The following is a 19048-nucleotide window of genomic DNA, read 5'->3' on the forward strand; positions in this document are numbered from 1 at the left end:
ATCGTCTGTACCTAGAGATTGCCGCAAGGTGAACCTTCACTGAAGAGTATACTACGCCTGACTTGGCCAGAGAGAGAAGGTATGCAAGATCTGCTTGGAAGAGGCTTTGAACAGATGTAAGTCGTTCTGGAGACACTTGGGACCAAATCTCTTCTATTTCAACCAGTTAGTCTTGTTGGTACCTTCAGCTCTAGATTTAGTGCGGATTTCCTTGCATTTCTGAGAGCCTTACATTCCTAAATTCGTAGAACTCTGGACCCATGTGTGCAGGTGAAGAGATGCTGCCTGCAGGTGACATATTTGACCATTGCTGCAAGTCAGCATGGGCAGCGTTGGTAGGAGGATAATGGGCTTGGTCTCTAAAAAGAAGAGAAGCCCGGAAAACCAGTGCTGTCTGGGTGATCAACAGGAGACAACAGTGCTCTGTCTTCATCTTGATGAGGACTCTGGGAATCAGTGGAATGGAGGAAAAAGAATATGCACAACTCTCCGACCATCTCTTTGAAAGGGCATTCCCTAGCGACCCTGGAAGGAGAAAACGCCTGGAATAAAACCAGCATTTGGTATTGGTTTCCATCACAAAGAGGCCCAGCGCTGGTTTCCCCCATTCCAAGAATATCCATCTGAATTGCCATTGCTCAAATTCTGACTCGCAGTAGCTGTCCTTGGCTCTGCTTAGAGCATCTGCGAGTATATTGTGGACTCCATACAGATGTTCACCTTTTAAAGTAATACTGTGAGCCATTCTCAAAGATCTTTGGCTTCTAGTGATAAAGTTAGTGACCAGGTTCCTCCCTGTTTGTTGATATACTGGTTGTATTGTCGGTATTAACCAATACAGAGGAGTTCACGATCCTGTGGAGGAAGGCTTGCAAGGTGAGAAAAATGGCTTTGAGTTCTAAGAAGTTAACATGAAGAAAATTCTGATTTGGGGACCACGTTCCCTGGATGTGAAGGCCCTGCATGTGGCCTACCCAGCCCCCATGGAGGCGTCTGTCGTGATTATAAAATCCAGCACCAGCGGTAGAAAGTGAGGCCTTCAGAGAAGTGTGGTAGATGAGATCACCATGCCAGTGTGGGCAACATCTAGGAGAGGCAGAGATCAAGGCCTCGAAGGACCCTTCTGACTGGATCCACTAGAGTTGTAACTACTCTTGCAACGGTCTCATCTTGAGGCGTGCCAAGGGAACCAAACTTATGGCTGTGGAGCTCATGCAATGATTGATTGATAGAAAATGTATATTGCGCAAGAACAATAACCCGCAGGTATCAAGGCGCCTAACAATAATATCGAAAATCTGAATCAGTCATCTTTACACATAGGCTTTCAGAAAAAGGTGAGTTTTTAAGGCACCGCGGAAAGTCTGCAGGGAGGGTAAGGACCTTAGATCCAGGGGAAGATCGTTCCACCATTTAGGAGCTAGAGTGGAAAAGGCCCTACCACCCCATCTTGCTCTTCGCACCCGAGGGACTGACAAAAGCAATTTCCCGGAGGAACGCAGATTCCTTCCCGGGATGTAGGGGGAGATGATAGAGCCTACTCCAGAGACACAGTTTCTCGCAATAGCCCTATATGTCATGCACAGGACCTTGAAGCGTACTCGATGCTCTACCGGGAGCCAGTGCAACGTTTTTCTGGCCAGAGTGGCCGATGAGCGACTTGGAGCATCCAGAACAAATCTGGCCGCGGCATTCTGGACTACTTGCAAGCGCTGCAGGAGGGTCTTATTTAGCCCCGCATACAGCGCATTGCAGTAGTCCAGACGAGAACTGATGAGCGCGACAGCTATTTGTTTTCTGGACTGCGCCGAAAGATATTTTCTGATCCTTCGCAGGGTATGAATAAGGCCCCAACAGGTGGAGATGGTCCTATTCACCTGTCTGCTCATATCCAAGGCAGGATCCACCATCACCCCAAGATTCTTTACGGATATAGTGGGGGAGGGACACACTCCAAGTGAGTCAGGCCACCAACTCGAAGACCAGATGTTTTCGTTCCCACCAAACACCATCACCTCAGTCTTCTCCCCATTCAGTTTAAGGGAGTTCTGTATCATCCAGTGACCAACCGCCTCCATACATGATCTAAATTTGGAGGCGGTCTGCACATCTGAATGGGAGAGAGAGACGAGTATTTGGGTGTCGTCAGCATAGGAAACTACCTCCATCCCGAAAGTTCTTATAAGTCTGGCCAGTGGGGTCACATAGATGTTAAATAAGGTCGGACTAAGAGCCGACCCTTGTGGGACCCCACATAGCACAGACTGGGATGGAGATAGAAACTCGCCCATCTTGACTCTCTGTTCCCTCCCAGTGAGGAAGGAAGTTAGAAGATCCAAAGCTGCGTCCCTCACCCCCACATCCCTCAGACGAGATGAAAGAACTGAGGGAGAGAGGGTGTCAAAGGCCGCAGTTAGGTCTAGCAGGACCAGGAGGGTGGTCTGGCCTCTATCCACTGTCGAGCGGATGTTATCAAGCACGACAGTGAGGGCCGACTCGGTGCTATGTTCCCTCCTGAATCCATGCTGAGAAGAGTCAAGGCAGCCCGAGCTTTCTACGAAAGCGGCGAGATGCTTATTTAGATGTATCTCAAGCATCTTCGCAGGGGCGGGAAGCAGCGAAATTGGTCGGAAGTTTTTCAGGACTTCCGGATCCAGGGAGGCCTTCTTTAGCAGAGGTTTTACAACTGCTTTCTTCCATTCCAAGGGGAAGACACCATCTCTTATTGCTAGGTTCATAATTTCTAGCAAAGGTGGTAGGAGGGACTCCCCACACTGCTTGATGACTTTCAAAGGGCAAGTGTCCAAAGGGGAACCAGATTTGATCTTTTTAAGCAGTACTTCAAGATCCTGCAATTCTAGAGGTGGAAAGGAATCCAAGATGTCCAAAGGGGGGGCGTCGAGGACAGGTACATTCGGCAAGACCAGGGTGGTGGGCACACTAATACAAGCTCTTTGCTTCTCAAGAGCTAGATGGATATCAGATATTTTAGTGTGGAAGAATAAGGCAATCTTATCACATAAATCCTGCGAAGGAATCACAGGATCAGGGGATTGTAGAGTGACTAACGAATCAACAATGGTGAAAAGCTCCTTCGGAGAGGACAGCGAGGTTGTCAGGGAAACAAAGTAATCTTGTTTGGCCCGCACAATCTCGGCCTTGTATCTCTTGACAAGGAGTTTGTGGGCCTCTTTATTCTTAAAATCCCAGCTAGAGTGCCAGAGCCTTTCCTTCCTCCTTACTTCTTGCCTGAGGAGTCTAAGGGAGTCGGAAAACCATGGAGCCGAGGGTCTCTTTCTTGCTCGGCGTCGGGTCTGTATAGGAGCTAGCTCATTCATAGCTTCAGTTACAACTCGTTCAAAATGACCAACTGCGGTCTGTACATTGTCCATGCCTTTAGTAGAGAGGCTAGCAGTCCAAGGCGCAAAAGAATGGCTGCTAATGTCCCTAAGGTTTCTAGCCGTAACCATTACATGCTTCCCTTTTTTTACCCTCATTTCTCCGAAAATATTCCAGATGGAATGGAACTGCAAAGTGATCGGACCAGGATAGATGCACTGGGTCCCTAGTGGTTATACGACTGTCATTAGAGAAAATGCCATCCAGCGTATGGCCTGCCCGGTGAGTGGCACCGCTAACGCGCTGCGTAAGCCCACAGGAATCCAGAGCCTCAATAAGTCCTGAGGTATCAGGAGTGTCCAGTCGTTCTAGGTGATAATTAAAGTCACCCAGGATGGAAAAATTTTCTCGACCAAAGTGTGGTTCCAAGGCCTGAAGAAGTTTAGCGGTAAAATCAGTCCGTGGGCCTGGTGGTCGATATAATAAAATTCCATGGAAAAGAGGGCACTGTACTTCCCTAATGGAAAAATAAAGGGCTTGGAAAGAGTCCGGGAAGTCCGGAATAGAAGTAGTGTGACATTGAAGGTGGTCTTTATGAAGGATCGCTATGCCACCACCCACTCGACCTTGTCTATCAAATCTAGCCAAGCAGTACCCTTCAGGGACTGCTTCAATTAGATCGGGGCCAGATGAATCTTTGGCCCAGGTTTCAGTAATGAACACTAGGGTCGGTTTTCTATCTAAGACCATTTCCCTAAACATTATCTTGTTTTTAACAAGAGAGCGGGCATTGACCAGGATACCTTCTACAATCGTAGTTGTAGGCCCAGTGGCGCCAGGGAGCCCAGGAGAAGAATTACGTAGGGAATTGGAAGGCCTAGAATTGTGGAAGCAGCCACAACATAGAGGGAGGAGTAGGCTGTCTGGTTCAAAAGAGTGCATACATCCAGATCTACGGGGTTTCAGTCGCAGCATTTCCTGACGGGAATAGCTGTGCAGAGAGGATGTGGCGACAGCAGAGTCCAGAGTCCAGCCGTCCAGCGCGTCCTCAGCGCGGACGGGCGCAGACGGGCTGGACTCTGGCGTGACTCCGGCGTCACTGCGGCGCCCACGATGCGCTTACACGCTGCGCGTCGTATCCATTATTTTATAGAGGGCTCTAGCGAGTCCGCGTGACTGGCTTCAGCGAATAGCTGAGGAGTCTCCCTCCACCCCACCCAAGATGACGCCCCTAGTAAGCAAAGCGCGGGGACCGGCCCGCCCTAATGGCAGTGCTTGCGGCGTAATACCGCTGTGCAAGAGAGCGTTCCGTGAAGTTAGGACCCAGGTAAGGAAGCAACTACAATTATTTTAAAATTCTAGACACTAGTTAAAACGGGGGAAAAGCGGCTAAATTAACCAACATAAACGACAGAAAAAGGGTATGTTTAAAATATCCCTGTGGCAAGTAGCAGGTAGCTTCTTCCAGGAAGCGCGATGTGCCCAGCCAGATTCAAACAGAGAGTGAGCTTCTCCACCTACCCGAGTTAAGTAAGACCCAGGAGTTCGGCCTCTAGCCAGTCCGCGTGACTGGCTTCAGCGAATAGCTGAGGAGTCTCCCTCCACCCCACCCAAGATGACGCCCCTAGTAAGCAAAGCGCGGGGACCGGCCCGCCCTAATGGCAGTGCTTGCGGCGTAATACCGCTGTGCAAGAGAGCGTTCCGTGAAGTTAGGACCCAGGTAAGGAAGCAACTACAATTATTTTAAAATTCTAGACACTAGTTAAAACGGGGGAAAAGCGGCTAAATTAACCAACATAAACGACAGAAAAAGGGTATGTTTAAAATATCCCTGTGGCAAGTAGCAGGTAGCTTCTTCCAGGAAGCGCGATGTGCCCAGCCAGATTCAAACAGAGAGTGAGCTTCTCCACCTACCCGAGTTAAGTAAGACCCAGGAGTTCGGCCTCTAGCCAGTCCGCGTGACTGGCTTCAGCGAATAGCTGAGGAGTCTCCCTCCACCCCACCCAAGATGACGCCCCTAGTAAGCAAAGCGCGGGGACCGGCCCGCCCTAATGGCAGTGCTTGCGGCGTAATACCGCTGTGCAAGAGAGCGTTCCGTGAAGTTAGGACCCAGGTAAGGAAGCAACTACAATTATTTTAAAATTCTAGACACTAGTTAAAACGGGGGAAAAGCGGCTAAATTAACCAATATAAACGACAGAAAAAGGGTATGTTTAAAATATCCCTGTGGCAAGTAGCAGGTAGCTTCTTCCAGGAAGCGCGATGTGCCCAGCCAGATTCAAACAGAACAATGCTTTGAGCTAAACGAGCCAACCTTGTTTGCCATTCTTGGGAGAGGAAGGCTTTGTTCTGAACTGTGTTGAGACAGACTCTCAGGAATGTCATGGTCTGACTGGGTGTGGTGAAAGACGTTTTCAAATTGACAGAGAGGCCTGGCTTGAGAAACAGTGAGAGGCAAGCTTCTATGGCTTTGGTAGTGTGTCCTGTCATTGGGGCATTCAGCAACCAGTCATCTAAGTAAGGGAATACTTGGTGACCTTGCTTTCTGAGTGCTGCTGCTACCGGTGCCATGCATTTGGTGAAAATGTGAGGTACAGACTTTAGACCGAAGTGTAGGACTTTAAATTGGTAATGGGTACCAGCCACTGTGAAGCAAAGATATTTGCGGTGTTTGAGGTGGATGGGAATATGAAAGTAAGCATCTTTCAGGTCTAGGGATGTTATGAAATCTCCACAGTTGAGGCTGTGTAGGATGAGAGTTATCATCCGGAAGGTTTGCTTGCAGAGGAAATTGTTGAGTTTCTAGAGATCTAGGATTAGTCTCCGCTCCCCTGATTTGATGCGGATGAGGAAAAAATGGGAGTAGAATTCTTCTCCTTTCTGTGCTGGTGGGACCTTCTCTGTTGCCCCTTTTGAGAGCATTAGACAAGCTTATTTTCGCAGTAAGTGAAGACGAGGGGGAGAGGCTTCCTTTGGTGGAGTGGGTGGTGGTCTTTGTATAAACTCTAGGGTATGGTCAAAGGTGACAAGGTCCTATACCCACTTGTCTGAGGTGATGGTTTGTCAGTGAGGGAGGACATGGGCTATATTCACACCAACAGGATGAGTGGATGTCGCAGAAGGTGTCTGGAGATGGTCACTGTTTGCAACTGGCGACACGCTCTGACTGGGAGGTCATCTATTAGACCCTTGTTTGGAGAAACCCGCTATAGAGTATTGTCGATAGGGTTGCTGCTGGTATTCTGTTCTGTATTGTGGTGGCTATGACTGCTACTGTTGTGAGCTTTGGTATCCGCCTTTGTATGTCGAGAACCCACAGCAACATGCTCCTTTGAAGGGCACCTTGCAGTATTGGAGCATGTGAAGGACTGTGCAGTCTCTGTATCCATCTTAATGGCAAGGAGAGCGTCATCTATATGCTTGCCGAATAGTGTGTCATCTTCGAAAGCCATATCTAGTATCATGAACTGGACCTCCAGTCGAAATGAGGTCGCTTTTAGCTACCCTTGACGTCTTAGGACGCCTGCGCCGGCTAGCTGACGAAAGCCTGTAGATGCAATGTCCACGGTGATTTTGGATGATGTCCGCTCACCTTCTGACAAAATCTTGTGTGCGTCCTTTAGATTAGCCGATGGAATTAGGTTGATGATAGCTCCAATATCAGATAACATTTGGCGGTGATAGCAGCCTAGGATGGTTAGAGAGTCAGCTGTGCACACTGTGATTGCAGACTTAGCCGAAAACCTTTTTCCTATAGTATCCTGGTGGCGTCCCTCCTTATCAGGTGGTGTGGAAACAGGAGTAGCTGGGTTTTTTGATCCCTGCTGAGCCGCCGGTGAGATAACCGAGTCAGGCTTAGGATGTCCTGTCAAGCATGCAAGGGAGTCCTCAGGCGCTCTGTACTTCTTGTCTACAGCAGCCCTGTGCAGGTAAGAGTGGTGGGGAGGAGGGCCGGTGGTGGTGGTGGGGGGGATTTCGACAGATATCAATGAGGGAAAATTAATTATTTATTTAATTTTCGTTTGTGGTCGACTGTCGAATCCCCCCCCCCACGCAGCCCCACCGCTCTTACCCGCAAAGGCCGCACCCGCTTGTCTATGTGAGGAGGGACAGTTGGTACTGTTGCTGGGTTTTTCATTATGTTTACTACCTCTTGCCAAATTTAGTCAACTATTAGTATAGAGCGAACCGATCGCCTGGCCTGTTCTTTGAAATCATCGAGGAGGCAGTGAGACTGCTTCACTAAAATCGGAAGGTGAAACCTTGTTGCAGCTCTCTCTATCAGGTTATAAAAACCTTCAATTTCTTCTGGAGGCGAGTCGGTCTGCTGAGGTGAAGGTGGGAATGGAGTTGGGACTACATAGTTATCCTATTCATCAGGAGGTGTAGAATGTCCTGAATTTCACCCACTTCCCTTTCCTCATCCCAAGAGGAAGAGTCCTTCCTAGGCAGTAATGCAATATGGGATGCTGGATTCATCCAAGGTGTAACTGGCAGAGAAAAACGTGGCAGAACCAGAGGGGTAGCACGCAGTGGCGGCAGTGGTTGACTATGTTGCTATCCAGCAGGCTGTGGGAAGCGCTTACTATAATTAGAGAGACTGGCCTGGAGATCCTGCACCAAAGAACAAAGAAAATGTGAGGTGTCCCACTTAGGAGGAGGGTCAGAATAGTATTCTTGTTGCTGATAATACCTAGTTGGTGGAGTATAGTACTGCTGAAAATACTGACCTTCATTCACAGACGAAAAAGGCCGTTACCCTCTGACATATTAGAAATATTCAGTTGAATAAAGCTTTCAAATATGAGAAAAACTAAGCTAAGCTGAGGAAGGCTCCCATACACACAACATGCAGCAAAAATCATAGGGATTCAGCCTCTCTTGGGAGTGTTCTAGAGGGAGCTAGCAGCTAAATGGCTATAGTTCAAGGTTGGTCCTTTTTATAAAAGGACATAGACAGGCTATTAAACTGAGGGCCAAGGGCCATTCTAGCCTATTCTAAGTTTCTTTTATTACTGCTTGATTATGGTACCGTTGCACTCCCACTTCGATGACGGGAATGATTCAAACATGTGAATCTAAGAAAGATACCCCAATACTGGATAACCCTAAATTCAGATTTGGGAAGAGCAGAACCATCTGTTTTCTTCTTACAAAAGACTAAAATACTTAGATTGTCTCCATATCCTTTTTTCTTTTAGGTTTGCTATCTAACAAAACCATAAATAAGTCAATAGGTTTGGTTTACTGTGCGCAGGCATTCACAACTGCTCTATGCATGAGTAAGCACATTAAATCCAGAGCTGTTGGCTCTGCTAATGCTTCTTTTATATAGAACAATATACTGAAGGTTTTGCCATGTTCTACTGCTGTAAATAACTTGTGTAGCATTGCCCACTTTAAAGCTACTTACTTTAATCAACCTTGAAAGATGATAGGCTGAGTTTACCAGTTGAATTCAACTTTTTAAAAAAGTTTAGTACAGCTGATAAACAAATTAAATTTAAAACGATGAGTCAATGGTAGAGATCTGAATAAGAATCAACTGAAGCAGCAGTCCATCACTATGGAGGTACAGGGATACACATGACCCACAGATATGAGCTGTTCTGGTTCCCCACCAGTGTGTATCTTTAGCATGTAAAGCATGTGTACTTCAGGTAGAACTTTCAAGACCTGCAAACCAAGCACCTTGCTAATCAAGCCTCAACTGTTGAGCTGGGGAAGGCTAAAAAAAACATATGGATGATAACCTGTGACCCTATACAAAACGTATTATGTCAACAGCATGTGTACAGAACATATTTGCTATTAGTAAGGCCTCCCAGCACTGTGGCTCTCTACAGAAACCTACTATGAGTAATCTTATGGGGATGCGTTTCGGGTAGTTTGTGTATAAGCATGGGCTGAGCACTGTGTTTGATTACATGAAGTCTATAAGTGGTCATATTACATGGTTTGATGGCAATGTCTTACTGAGATGGAATGCATGGTTAAGCATGAGAGAGATGTGGTCAGTGAGCTTTACTATTTGCTATCTGCCCAGTGTTTAAAGTTAAATTGTCTGTGACGTTACTGCCTATGCCTCATGTCAAAGTTGTCTCTCTTAAGCGTACAGAGCATTTCAGTACAATGTGATAGATTATAAGGTACACTAGCGTTTTGTTTGATGTGTGGAAGATGTTCTTTAATGTTATCTGATGAATTAATAATGATAGGACTTCACTATAATGTTCTGTGGTTCAGTTCAGTTAGCTAAAAGTATTGAGAGCAACATCTCCACTGATTACATTGCTTATATGTGCTATATTGGAAGCATGTGAGATGTTTAGACTTCTGTGTTTCGTTGCATGCATATGTGAGGGCTCAGTGATTGGAGCTGTTAGGAAGAACAGAGTATTTCACCTTATGGCACCTATGTGTGACGTTCTAAGTAATGTATACTATATACTTTGTGGTTGGTGCTAATAGCTGGCTCAAGAGCTTAACTGTGCTGTGTTGGATGTATGTTAGATGCTCGGTCTAAAGTGTTCCTTTATGTTTCTGTAAGGCCTATTGTGGTGGTTAGTGAGGTTTTCAGAGACATGGTAGCAGACCACATGGTGAGAGCCTGACACACAAAGGCACAACACATCTGAGACTTTTCGTACTCTCATAAAACTCGTAGTAACAGGCCAAGCCAAGGAACAGAAAGGTATAAAATCTAAAGTCAATGCGTCATTGTTCTTAGGATCATAACTTAAAAACATAGCACTTCTGATGGCAATGGGTGTGGGAGAATGCTTAATACAGATTACTTTGACATAGGACTTGCTATGTTTGAAGGAAATCATTCCGAGAGGGTCTTACTGGTTACTCTTCTACCTGCATGTTCAAAAATAGTATGTGTATTTAAAGTGTGCTAAGCATCTTGAATTTTTGGAGAAGTGCAGAAATTCTATGAAGTATAGATGGCTGTTAGAACTGTGAAAAGTTCCTCCGCTAAGGCAGAGGAGCGTCGCCCCACTGCGTTTGAGCAGTGAAAAATGACAAATAAAATGATAATAACAAAGGTTAATTTTACTTTTCCTCGCTTACTTCCTGCAGCTGAGCCGAGGGCGTAGCCGTCCAGTCCCACATGTCGACACAGCCACAGGAAGGAGGAGGAGTGGCGGCACTGCTTCAAGTGCACATAACAGTTTGGCCGGCCATCTAAGGCCGGTCAAACCATCATGCGCACTTCAATATCTCCACCCGAGCTGTGCTTTACAGGCAGGTGGAGAAGAAGCAGAGCGTCATGGGGACTTAGTGAGTGCCGCCCTAGAAGGCTCATACCAATCACGGAGCTGCCTCTCATGCTGGGTGATACCAACATGAGAGCAGGGAACATGAGGAGGACTCACCCCAAACAAACAAATGGTTGTAAGAAGATGACCAAAAGCCTCTTTCTATATGTTTATTCATGTGTGTATCAAACACAAAAAAGTTGATGGGAGGATGCTTGCAATTAGTCTATCCATTAGCAATCGCTCAGGGTAGCATTTTAATCATTCATTCTTTTGCCCACAATGCTGCCTCTGATTAGACAGCTATATACAAATCGGATCACTGACAGAATATCGACATCCAAAATATCGAGGTACAAAAATATTGATGCAAAAATATCGATGTCGAGAATATCGAAGTCCTATCTACATTATGGTAAGTACAAAAATATCGGGGGGGAAAAAATAATCGTCGTGTAAAATATTGTTAAAAATATCAGGTTTTTTAGGTTTAAAAAAATAACGGAAAACTAAAGGAAATACTATATATAAATAAAAACCATAGTTAGAATTATTAGAAAATGTTTAAAATTATAAGTATTATATGTAATGTAAAAAAAATTAAACATACATTTATAAAGTATGATATATATATATTTAATACTATTAATAAATAATCATTTTATTAAATTATAAATTGTTAGAAATATATTTAAAAATGTAAATACATCTATATGCACATACACCTATAACAAACATTAAAATAATATATATATATATATATATATATGTAAAAAATTAAGATATTTTTAAACTTTTTAAAATACATTTTACACTACATTAATTGAAACAGTAGAGAAAATATTGGATATCGGAGGGGTAAACATTACTACTCCCACTCCTGTGAGTCCAACAGTAGGGAATGTGTTGGATAGAGGAGAGGTAAAAATTACTATTCCCACTCCAGAGAGTGCAACAGAATGGAAAGTGTTGGATAGCGTTGGGGTAAAAACTACTATTCCCACTCCACTCCAGTGAGTACAGCAGTAGGGAAAGTGTGAATAGCCTAGGGGTAAAAATTACTATCCCCACTCCAATGAGTGCAACAGTAGGGAAAGTGTTGGATAGCGTAGGGGTAAAAATTACTATTCCCACTCCAGTGAGTGCAACAGTAGGGAAAGTGGGGTAATAATTACTATTCCCACTCCAGAGAGTGCAACAGTAGGAAAGTGTTTGATAGCAGAGGGGTAAAAATTGCTATTCCCACTCCAGTGAGTGCAACAGTAGGGAAAGTGTGGATAGCGTAGGGGTACAAATTACTAATCCCACTCCAGTGAGTGCAAAAGTAGGGAAAGTGTTGTATAGCGCAGGGGTAAAAATTACTATTCCCACTCCAGTAAGTGCAACAGTAGGGAAAGTGCTGGATAGCGATGGGGTAAAAATTACTATTCCCACTCCGGGAAGTGCAACAATAAGGAACGTGTTGGATAGCGGAGGTATAACATTTACTATTCCCACTCCAATAATTGTAACAGTAGGGAAATTGTTGGATAGTGGAGGGGTGAAAATTACTATTCCCACTCCAGTGAGTGCAACAGTAGGGAAAGTGGTGGATAGCGGAGGGGTAAAAATTACTATTCCCACTCCACAGAGTGCAGCAGTAAGGAAAGTGCTAGATAGCGGAGAGGAATAATTTACTATTCCCACTCCAGTAAAATAATTAAAAAATAATTAACAAATAATTAATTAATTTAAAAAATGTAACTCCCATTAATATTGTAAAACATAACACTATTAATATAATTAATTATTAAATGTATTAATTTAAATTAACAAACAATTTAAAAACAATGAATATTAATTTAATTCGCACAATTAACAGTATAAATCAATTTTTTTTTTTAATAATATATATATATTTTTTTAAATATAGAAATGTCACTACTTTTTAGCCTTCTTCCCAATGAACACACAACCCACTCTTAAAATAACCACAGAAATAACATAATTAATAATTAATTAATTATTATTATTAATAACCAATTATTACATAATTACCAATATATTCTTTAACACAATTTACAATATACATTTTTAAATACATAAATATTAAATAATTAAAAATATAAATAAATTAATTATTATTAAATTACTTCCCACCCTACTCCCCTATAAACCCACAACACACTCCTAAAAAAACCCCACAATTTACATATTTACCAATTAATTATTAATAATTAACAAACAATGAATAACTAATTAATACAACATTTTTTACAACAATTCACAATATAAAATAATAAATATGCAATTATTAATTAATTGACATTATTAATTAATTTACTATAATTAAATTACTTCCCACCCTATTCCCCTATAAAACCACAACCGGCTCCTAAAAAAAGAACACAATTAAGATATTTACAAAATAATTAATAATAATTAACAACCAATTAATAAGTATTTGATAACAAATTAATTACCACAATTAAAAATATAAAAATGTAATTTATAAATATAAATTAATAAAAAATATTAATTATTTAAGTATAATTAAATTACTTCCCACCCTGTTCCCCTATAAACACTCAACCTGCTACGGAATAAAAATGCAACATTTAATTACAAATAATTAATAATTTCTAAAAATTATGATTTAATTTACCATAATTAAATTTCTTCCCACCCTATTCCCCTATAAACCCCCAACCCGCTACGGAACTAAAACGCAAAATGTACTTACATTTTTTTTAATAACACATACATTTAAAATACATACTAAAATACATAACACTAATATAAACATCAATATTATTAACATCGATATTTCTACAATTTATATTACGAACTTTGATATTAACAAAAACGATATTTCTTACCTTCATGTCGATTTTCTAGTCACCGATATTCTTGATGTCGATATTCTGTCCGTTCGATATTTCAAACTCGATATTTGTGTACTTCGATAATAAAAACTTGATATTATGTCTGTGGACCATACATATCAGAATTGACCCTGCTCCAATAGGAACAGTCCAACACGAACTGCCAAGCCGGGTCCTCACTGAACCAGAGTGCAAGCAACCCAAACTGGGTTCACCCTCATTGGCCACTTCATTCTGGTGTAGCTTGGTTCCACCGGCACAATGAGAAAGGGACCCAAGCCTGGGCATACACTTGGCGACTTAGGGCATTACATCATACACCCAAAAGGTAATGGGAGGATGCTTGCAATAAGTCTAGCCACTGGTATTCGCCTGGGGTACCATCCAGCTCATTATTCTTTTGCCCATCATACCACCTCAGATTACACCCAGCTATATGCAAATCCGTCTTGACCCTGCTCTAATAGGAACAGTCCAGCCGAAATCGCCAAGCCAGGTCCTCTCTGAACCAGTAGGCAAACATCCCAAGACCAGTTTTGCCCAGAAAGGGGCTCTTCAGTTAGGTGTAGTTTGGTTCCAGTGGCACAGTGAGCAAAGGACCAATGAGTGGGCATACCCTTGGCCACTTAGGGCGTAACATCAAATATACAAAAGGTCATTAGAGGATGCTTGCAATAAGTCTAGCTACTGTCAATAGCTTGGGTAGCATTCCAACCCATCGCTCTTTTGCAACATCTCAGATTAGACCTAGTGATAAGCAAATCATTTTTAATCCCGCTCCAATAGAAACTGTCTAGCTCGAACTGCCAAGCCAGGTCCTCTTTGATTCAGCACGCAAGCACCAAAGACCGGTTCTACCCTGATTGGGGCTCTTCAGTTGGGTGCAGCTTAGTCCCAGTGACACAATCCGTGACACAATCAGCAATGGACCTATGTCAGGGCATTCCCTTGGCCACTTAGGGTGTTACATAAAACACACAAAAGTTGACAGGAGGATGCTTTCTATAAGCCTATGCACTAGCAATTGCTTATGGTACCATTCCAGCCCATCATTCTTTTGCACAACATGCCATCTCAGACTCAGCTAAATGCAAATAAGTCTTGACCGTGCTCTGAATAGTCCAGCCCATACTGCCAAGCCAGGTCCTCTCTGAATTGAAACGCAAGCAACCCAAGACCTGTACAGTGTGACTTCAGTGTGTTGCCCTAAGTGGGACGGGTATGCCCAGACGTGGGTCCAATGCACATTTTACTACTGGAACCAAGCTATAACTAGCTGATATGCTCTAATTAGAGCCAAACCAGCCATGGGTTGCTTGTTTTCTGGTTCAGGGGGACCTGGCTAGCCATTTTGGGCAGAACTTTTCCCATTGGAGAATGGTCAAGACTGACTTGCACATGGCTAGGCCAAATTAAGGTGCAATGGTGTGCAAAATGACAATGGATTGAGACGCGGCCCGAGAAATTACCAGTCTTTGAAATTATGTCAAGCATTCCATCCATTAGTTTTTGTATACTTTTGTGCCCATGTGCACATGCATGTTGTCTGAGGCTGGGCTACAGTGATGGCATGAGGTTTTAACAGTCAGCTAATGATATCTCAAGGCCTAAAGAAATGTGCTTTTGAACACTGCTATATCCAGAATTTGGTAAATTGTGAAAGGAAAACAAATTCACATCTTAATAACTTATCAGGCACAACAACAAGCAAGAAGTTTTATTTGACAGCTAATCTAGATTTAGAGGCGCTCAGCCACTACTTTAACTTTAAGCCAGGTGGTTTGCCAGTGAAAAATAATAAAGATTCGTAAGTGGGCAGAGAAGTGACACAAAGCATATATCCATTATCTGCAAATACAATATAAATTATACGTCTTATTTATCCATTTCCTCAAGTACTGAGAAGTAATTTGTTGAACCCAATATTTAGTACTTAGGGGACTGGGAGTGTTCGTCTCCTTATTTCCCTTACTCTCCTTTTGTTTGAACTAACCCAATATTTGCACATGGATAAATTAGCATGGGTTAGGCTGCACGCTCATATTTACTTCCGTAAATATATGTTATTGTATTTTCTGTTTATTAAAAATTATTTTTAAACATTGTGATGTATTGAATTATACATAACATGCGGAGAGGTCCAGGGAGTTTTATTGTTGTTTATTTAATAAACAATTCGAACTATACAAATATAAAATGCAAATCATTGTTCGATTGCTAATGGGAGCTTATGAAATAACACTGGTCAAGAGGTTGCCTACTAGGATATAATACGATTTATGGCTTCTTGTTGCTCACTATTCCAGGTGGGACTCCTAACAATACGATACAATATAACAAATGTGGCTGAACATCAAACTATATACAATTTAACACATGATTTAAAGATTCCGATACATAATCAGTAGTTTCATATTACTGTGTGCTCACCTTTGTGGGCTTCTCTTGAGAGGTAGTTTGATTTTTAACATCATGATGCGCTGCAAAAATGTCAAGGCAAAAATAAAACATTAAATCTCAGCTAATAAATAACACATATAGCTTCACTTTTTCATTTACCACTTTCCTCTAAATACAATTAAATCATAATTGTTTTTAATCTTCAAAATATACCGATATAAACATAATTTATAAATAGGAAAATAATTATTACATACAAATTACAACTTATATTCATAAATTAATTTGAAATAATCAAGCAACAGTTATTTAAATATTTCTGTGTCTCCTGTGTATTGTGCTGAAAAACAGACAGTGCCTGTTGTGAACGATGATAGTGAAAATCTGAACCAGACATCATCCTTCAAAAATATGTTAAATAGACCAGCATTGGCAAGATGTGTTAGGTTGGACACACATTATCTTTAGGTATACCATCAAAATATCCATGAGTTTAGATATCTTTGAGGCAAGAGGGAGAGTGAAATTCCATCAACAGACATAAAGAATGAAATACAAAATTCTTTATCCCGGAATGAGCCACTTCCACGTTTCTCCTCTAGATAACATGTTGCTAAAAAACGTGCAATGTCAGTAGTAATTGGACTAGTACAACACTTTACATCTCAGCTAATCATAGCGTATTAAAAGTTCAGTACTGCCGGAAGAGATTAACAAACGTAAACACCCCTACAACAATAAAGCATTTATTTAGCCGAAAACATGTACCTATAAGCAACAATGTATTTACTGCAAAGGATGTTTACACCACATCAAGTACCATTTTACATGGATTTCAGCCCCGGTCCACGGTCTGAAAACGGTTAGGGAAATGCATGGCTGAAAGCCTAAGAGCTGTGGCATACACAAAGGAATAATGAATATGTGTTCTTACAACTAATTCCGTTGCAACGCATGCCTTTACCACGCATGCGTTACAACGGAATGCTTTTTCTTCGCATAGGCTTTTCCTCTAATACTTCCGTGGTGACATCGTACGTCGTTAAGAGGAAACAGAAGTTTCTTACCGTTTCCTCTTAAAGGATGCCGTTTGCCTGCACATCTCGACGTTTTTTGAGGTGAGTATCATTTTATGGGGGGGAGACCCCCCCAAACCCCCCTTTTTTTGTTACCCTTTACCACATATGCCATTACTGCGTACCTCGTAGTAATGGTATGCGTGGTAAAGGCTTTCATGGTAACCACGCATCTGTTGTAATGCATGCGTGGTTAATGTTTCCGTGGAAACGGCCGCGTTGTAGTGGCCGTTTCCCAGGAATAATAGGGAGCCATTGGCTCCTCGTGCGCCTTCGCTGTGGGGTTGAGGATGGGGTTGGAGAGGGCATCTTCTTCCATACTGTCCGGAGCTGTGTGGCTTTGGATCTCTTTTGGAGGTGGTTGATGTCTTGCCTGGGAGAGGTCCTTTCCTGGGAAATCCCATTAAAGCCGAAATGACTCTTGCTTCACAGCACTGAGGGAATAAGAGGCAACAGATACAAAAGACACCAATTATTTTTAGGTCTCACGCTAGCGAAAAGGGATATCACCACATCGTGGAACTTGGAAGGCCACGACATCGTCCTCGGTGGGAGCCTGGAAGAAGGGGATATATTACTATATGGGGCTGGAGGTCCCAGTGATTACAGAGGCGTATTCCTGGCACCGGTTCCCACCCTAGAGTACTGACTTCAAGAGGATATACAACATTTTAACGCAGGGCCTTGAATTTGTCCCTGAATGATGATTTAGTTGCTGAATTGTGGAGTATGTGGGGAAGGTTGGGACCCAACTGTGAAATGTTGTTGTGTTTCCATTGTTTCTGTGAATTTGCTCTATGATTTAATTTTGTATGTAGGCAGAGTTGGCCTGAATTTTTTGCTAAAATCAATAAAATCTGTTATGGAAAAAAAAAAAAGAGAGATCAACGACTGTTGGTGGCACTTTTAGGACCCCACCTTAGCAATTTGACGAGTACAAGAAAAGCAGGTTTTGAACCAGTGGTCGGTAATTTGAGCATATGGGCGGCGTGCCATACAAACACACACACTTGCCCACACCCACACACACACACATGCACACTCGCTCACGCCCATACATTCACAGCATGCACAAATACTAATACATTCATACATATACATGCACGCACGCACCAAACAATCTAAAAAACATCAAATTTACCAGCTGCATCGTCACATGTGGTGGGAGGGACGCTCCCAAGGTTCCAGGAAGGTTGGAACTGCTGCTTCCTCTCATTGGGAGGCCGCAGTCAAGGACTCGTCACAGACTGAGATGGGGTCAGTGAGACTTACTGACCCCACCCCTCACTGGGATAAGATGTCAGTGAAGACACTCACCTCTGGGCACTTCAGGGCTTAAAATTGAAGCACCCAGCTCCGAGGCTAGCTATCAGTGACACTCTCATCATCATGAGTGGGACATCCTTCATGCGTTTTACTCGGCTGAAAAAGTCAAGCCTGACATCTTCAGCACGGCAGAGATCAACACAGGAAGCCCGGCGCCTGCACATTTAGTGCATGTATATCGCATGGCTGTCTGACCTGAACAAGAAGACTGCGTGACAGGCACTCTTCACGTCGGAAAAAGGTTGGGGTGGGCCTTTGCCCTTAAGTATGGGCTGCTGCTGTTTTGAACCATGTTATTTCAAAAGGGTGCGCATATACAAAGATATGGAGATGTGCTGCATAGGACACATAAATGCCTACTCAGTAAAAGTGTTGAAATAAACAAATATAATATACATTTCTAGCCCAGCTGCTAAGAGACAAGGTACCCTAAAGCTAAGAAAGGAAAATAATACACTGCATAACTTGACATCTCATGAATATGTTTTAGAAACACCATGAACGAGCACTGGCAAAGACAGTAGGTCTTGCCTTTGGGACCTACTGGCCTTGCCAATGGTTTTTAGCCATACTATACAGCATTGGCAGGGTGAACAGAGCAATGGAATCTGTCTCGTCTTTGGGACCTTATATGTATTTAGCAATTTAGCACATTAGCCTGGATGCTGAAACATCTACTGTTCTTTAACATGGAGGGAAAGTAAGCACCAAACTGCATGACACGCGATGTATGGGAACACATGGAGAGAAATATTTCCTTTCAGCTGGAAATGGTATA

At 42.8% G+C, this 19048-nt stretch overlaps 1 protein-coding gene across 3 annotated transcripts in view; it reads right to left on the reverse strand.

Annotated features, from left to right (window-relative positions):
* Positions 1 to 19048, reverse strand: part of MAPT (microtubule associated protein tau) — a 1132093-nt gene that overhangs the window by 584406 nt on the left and 528639 nt on the right. For all 3 annotated transcript variants that reach the window (XM_078645042.1, XM_078645040.1, XM_078645041.1), the window contains one exon: positions 15899 to 15948. In XM_078645042.1, the coding sequence (XP_078501168.1) occupies positions 15899 to 15948 (50 nt within the window). The remainder of the gene's footprint in view (positions 1 to 15898; positions 15949 to 19048) is intronic.

The sequence above is a fragment of the Lissotriton helveticus genome, chromosome 5_1, assembly GCF_964261635.1.
Source record: "Lissotriton helveticus chromosome 5_1, aLisHel1.1, whole genome shotgun sequence".
NCBI classification, from domain to species: Eukaryota; Metazoa; Chordata; class Amphibia; order Caudata; family Salamandridae; genus Lissotriton; species Lissotriton helveticus.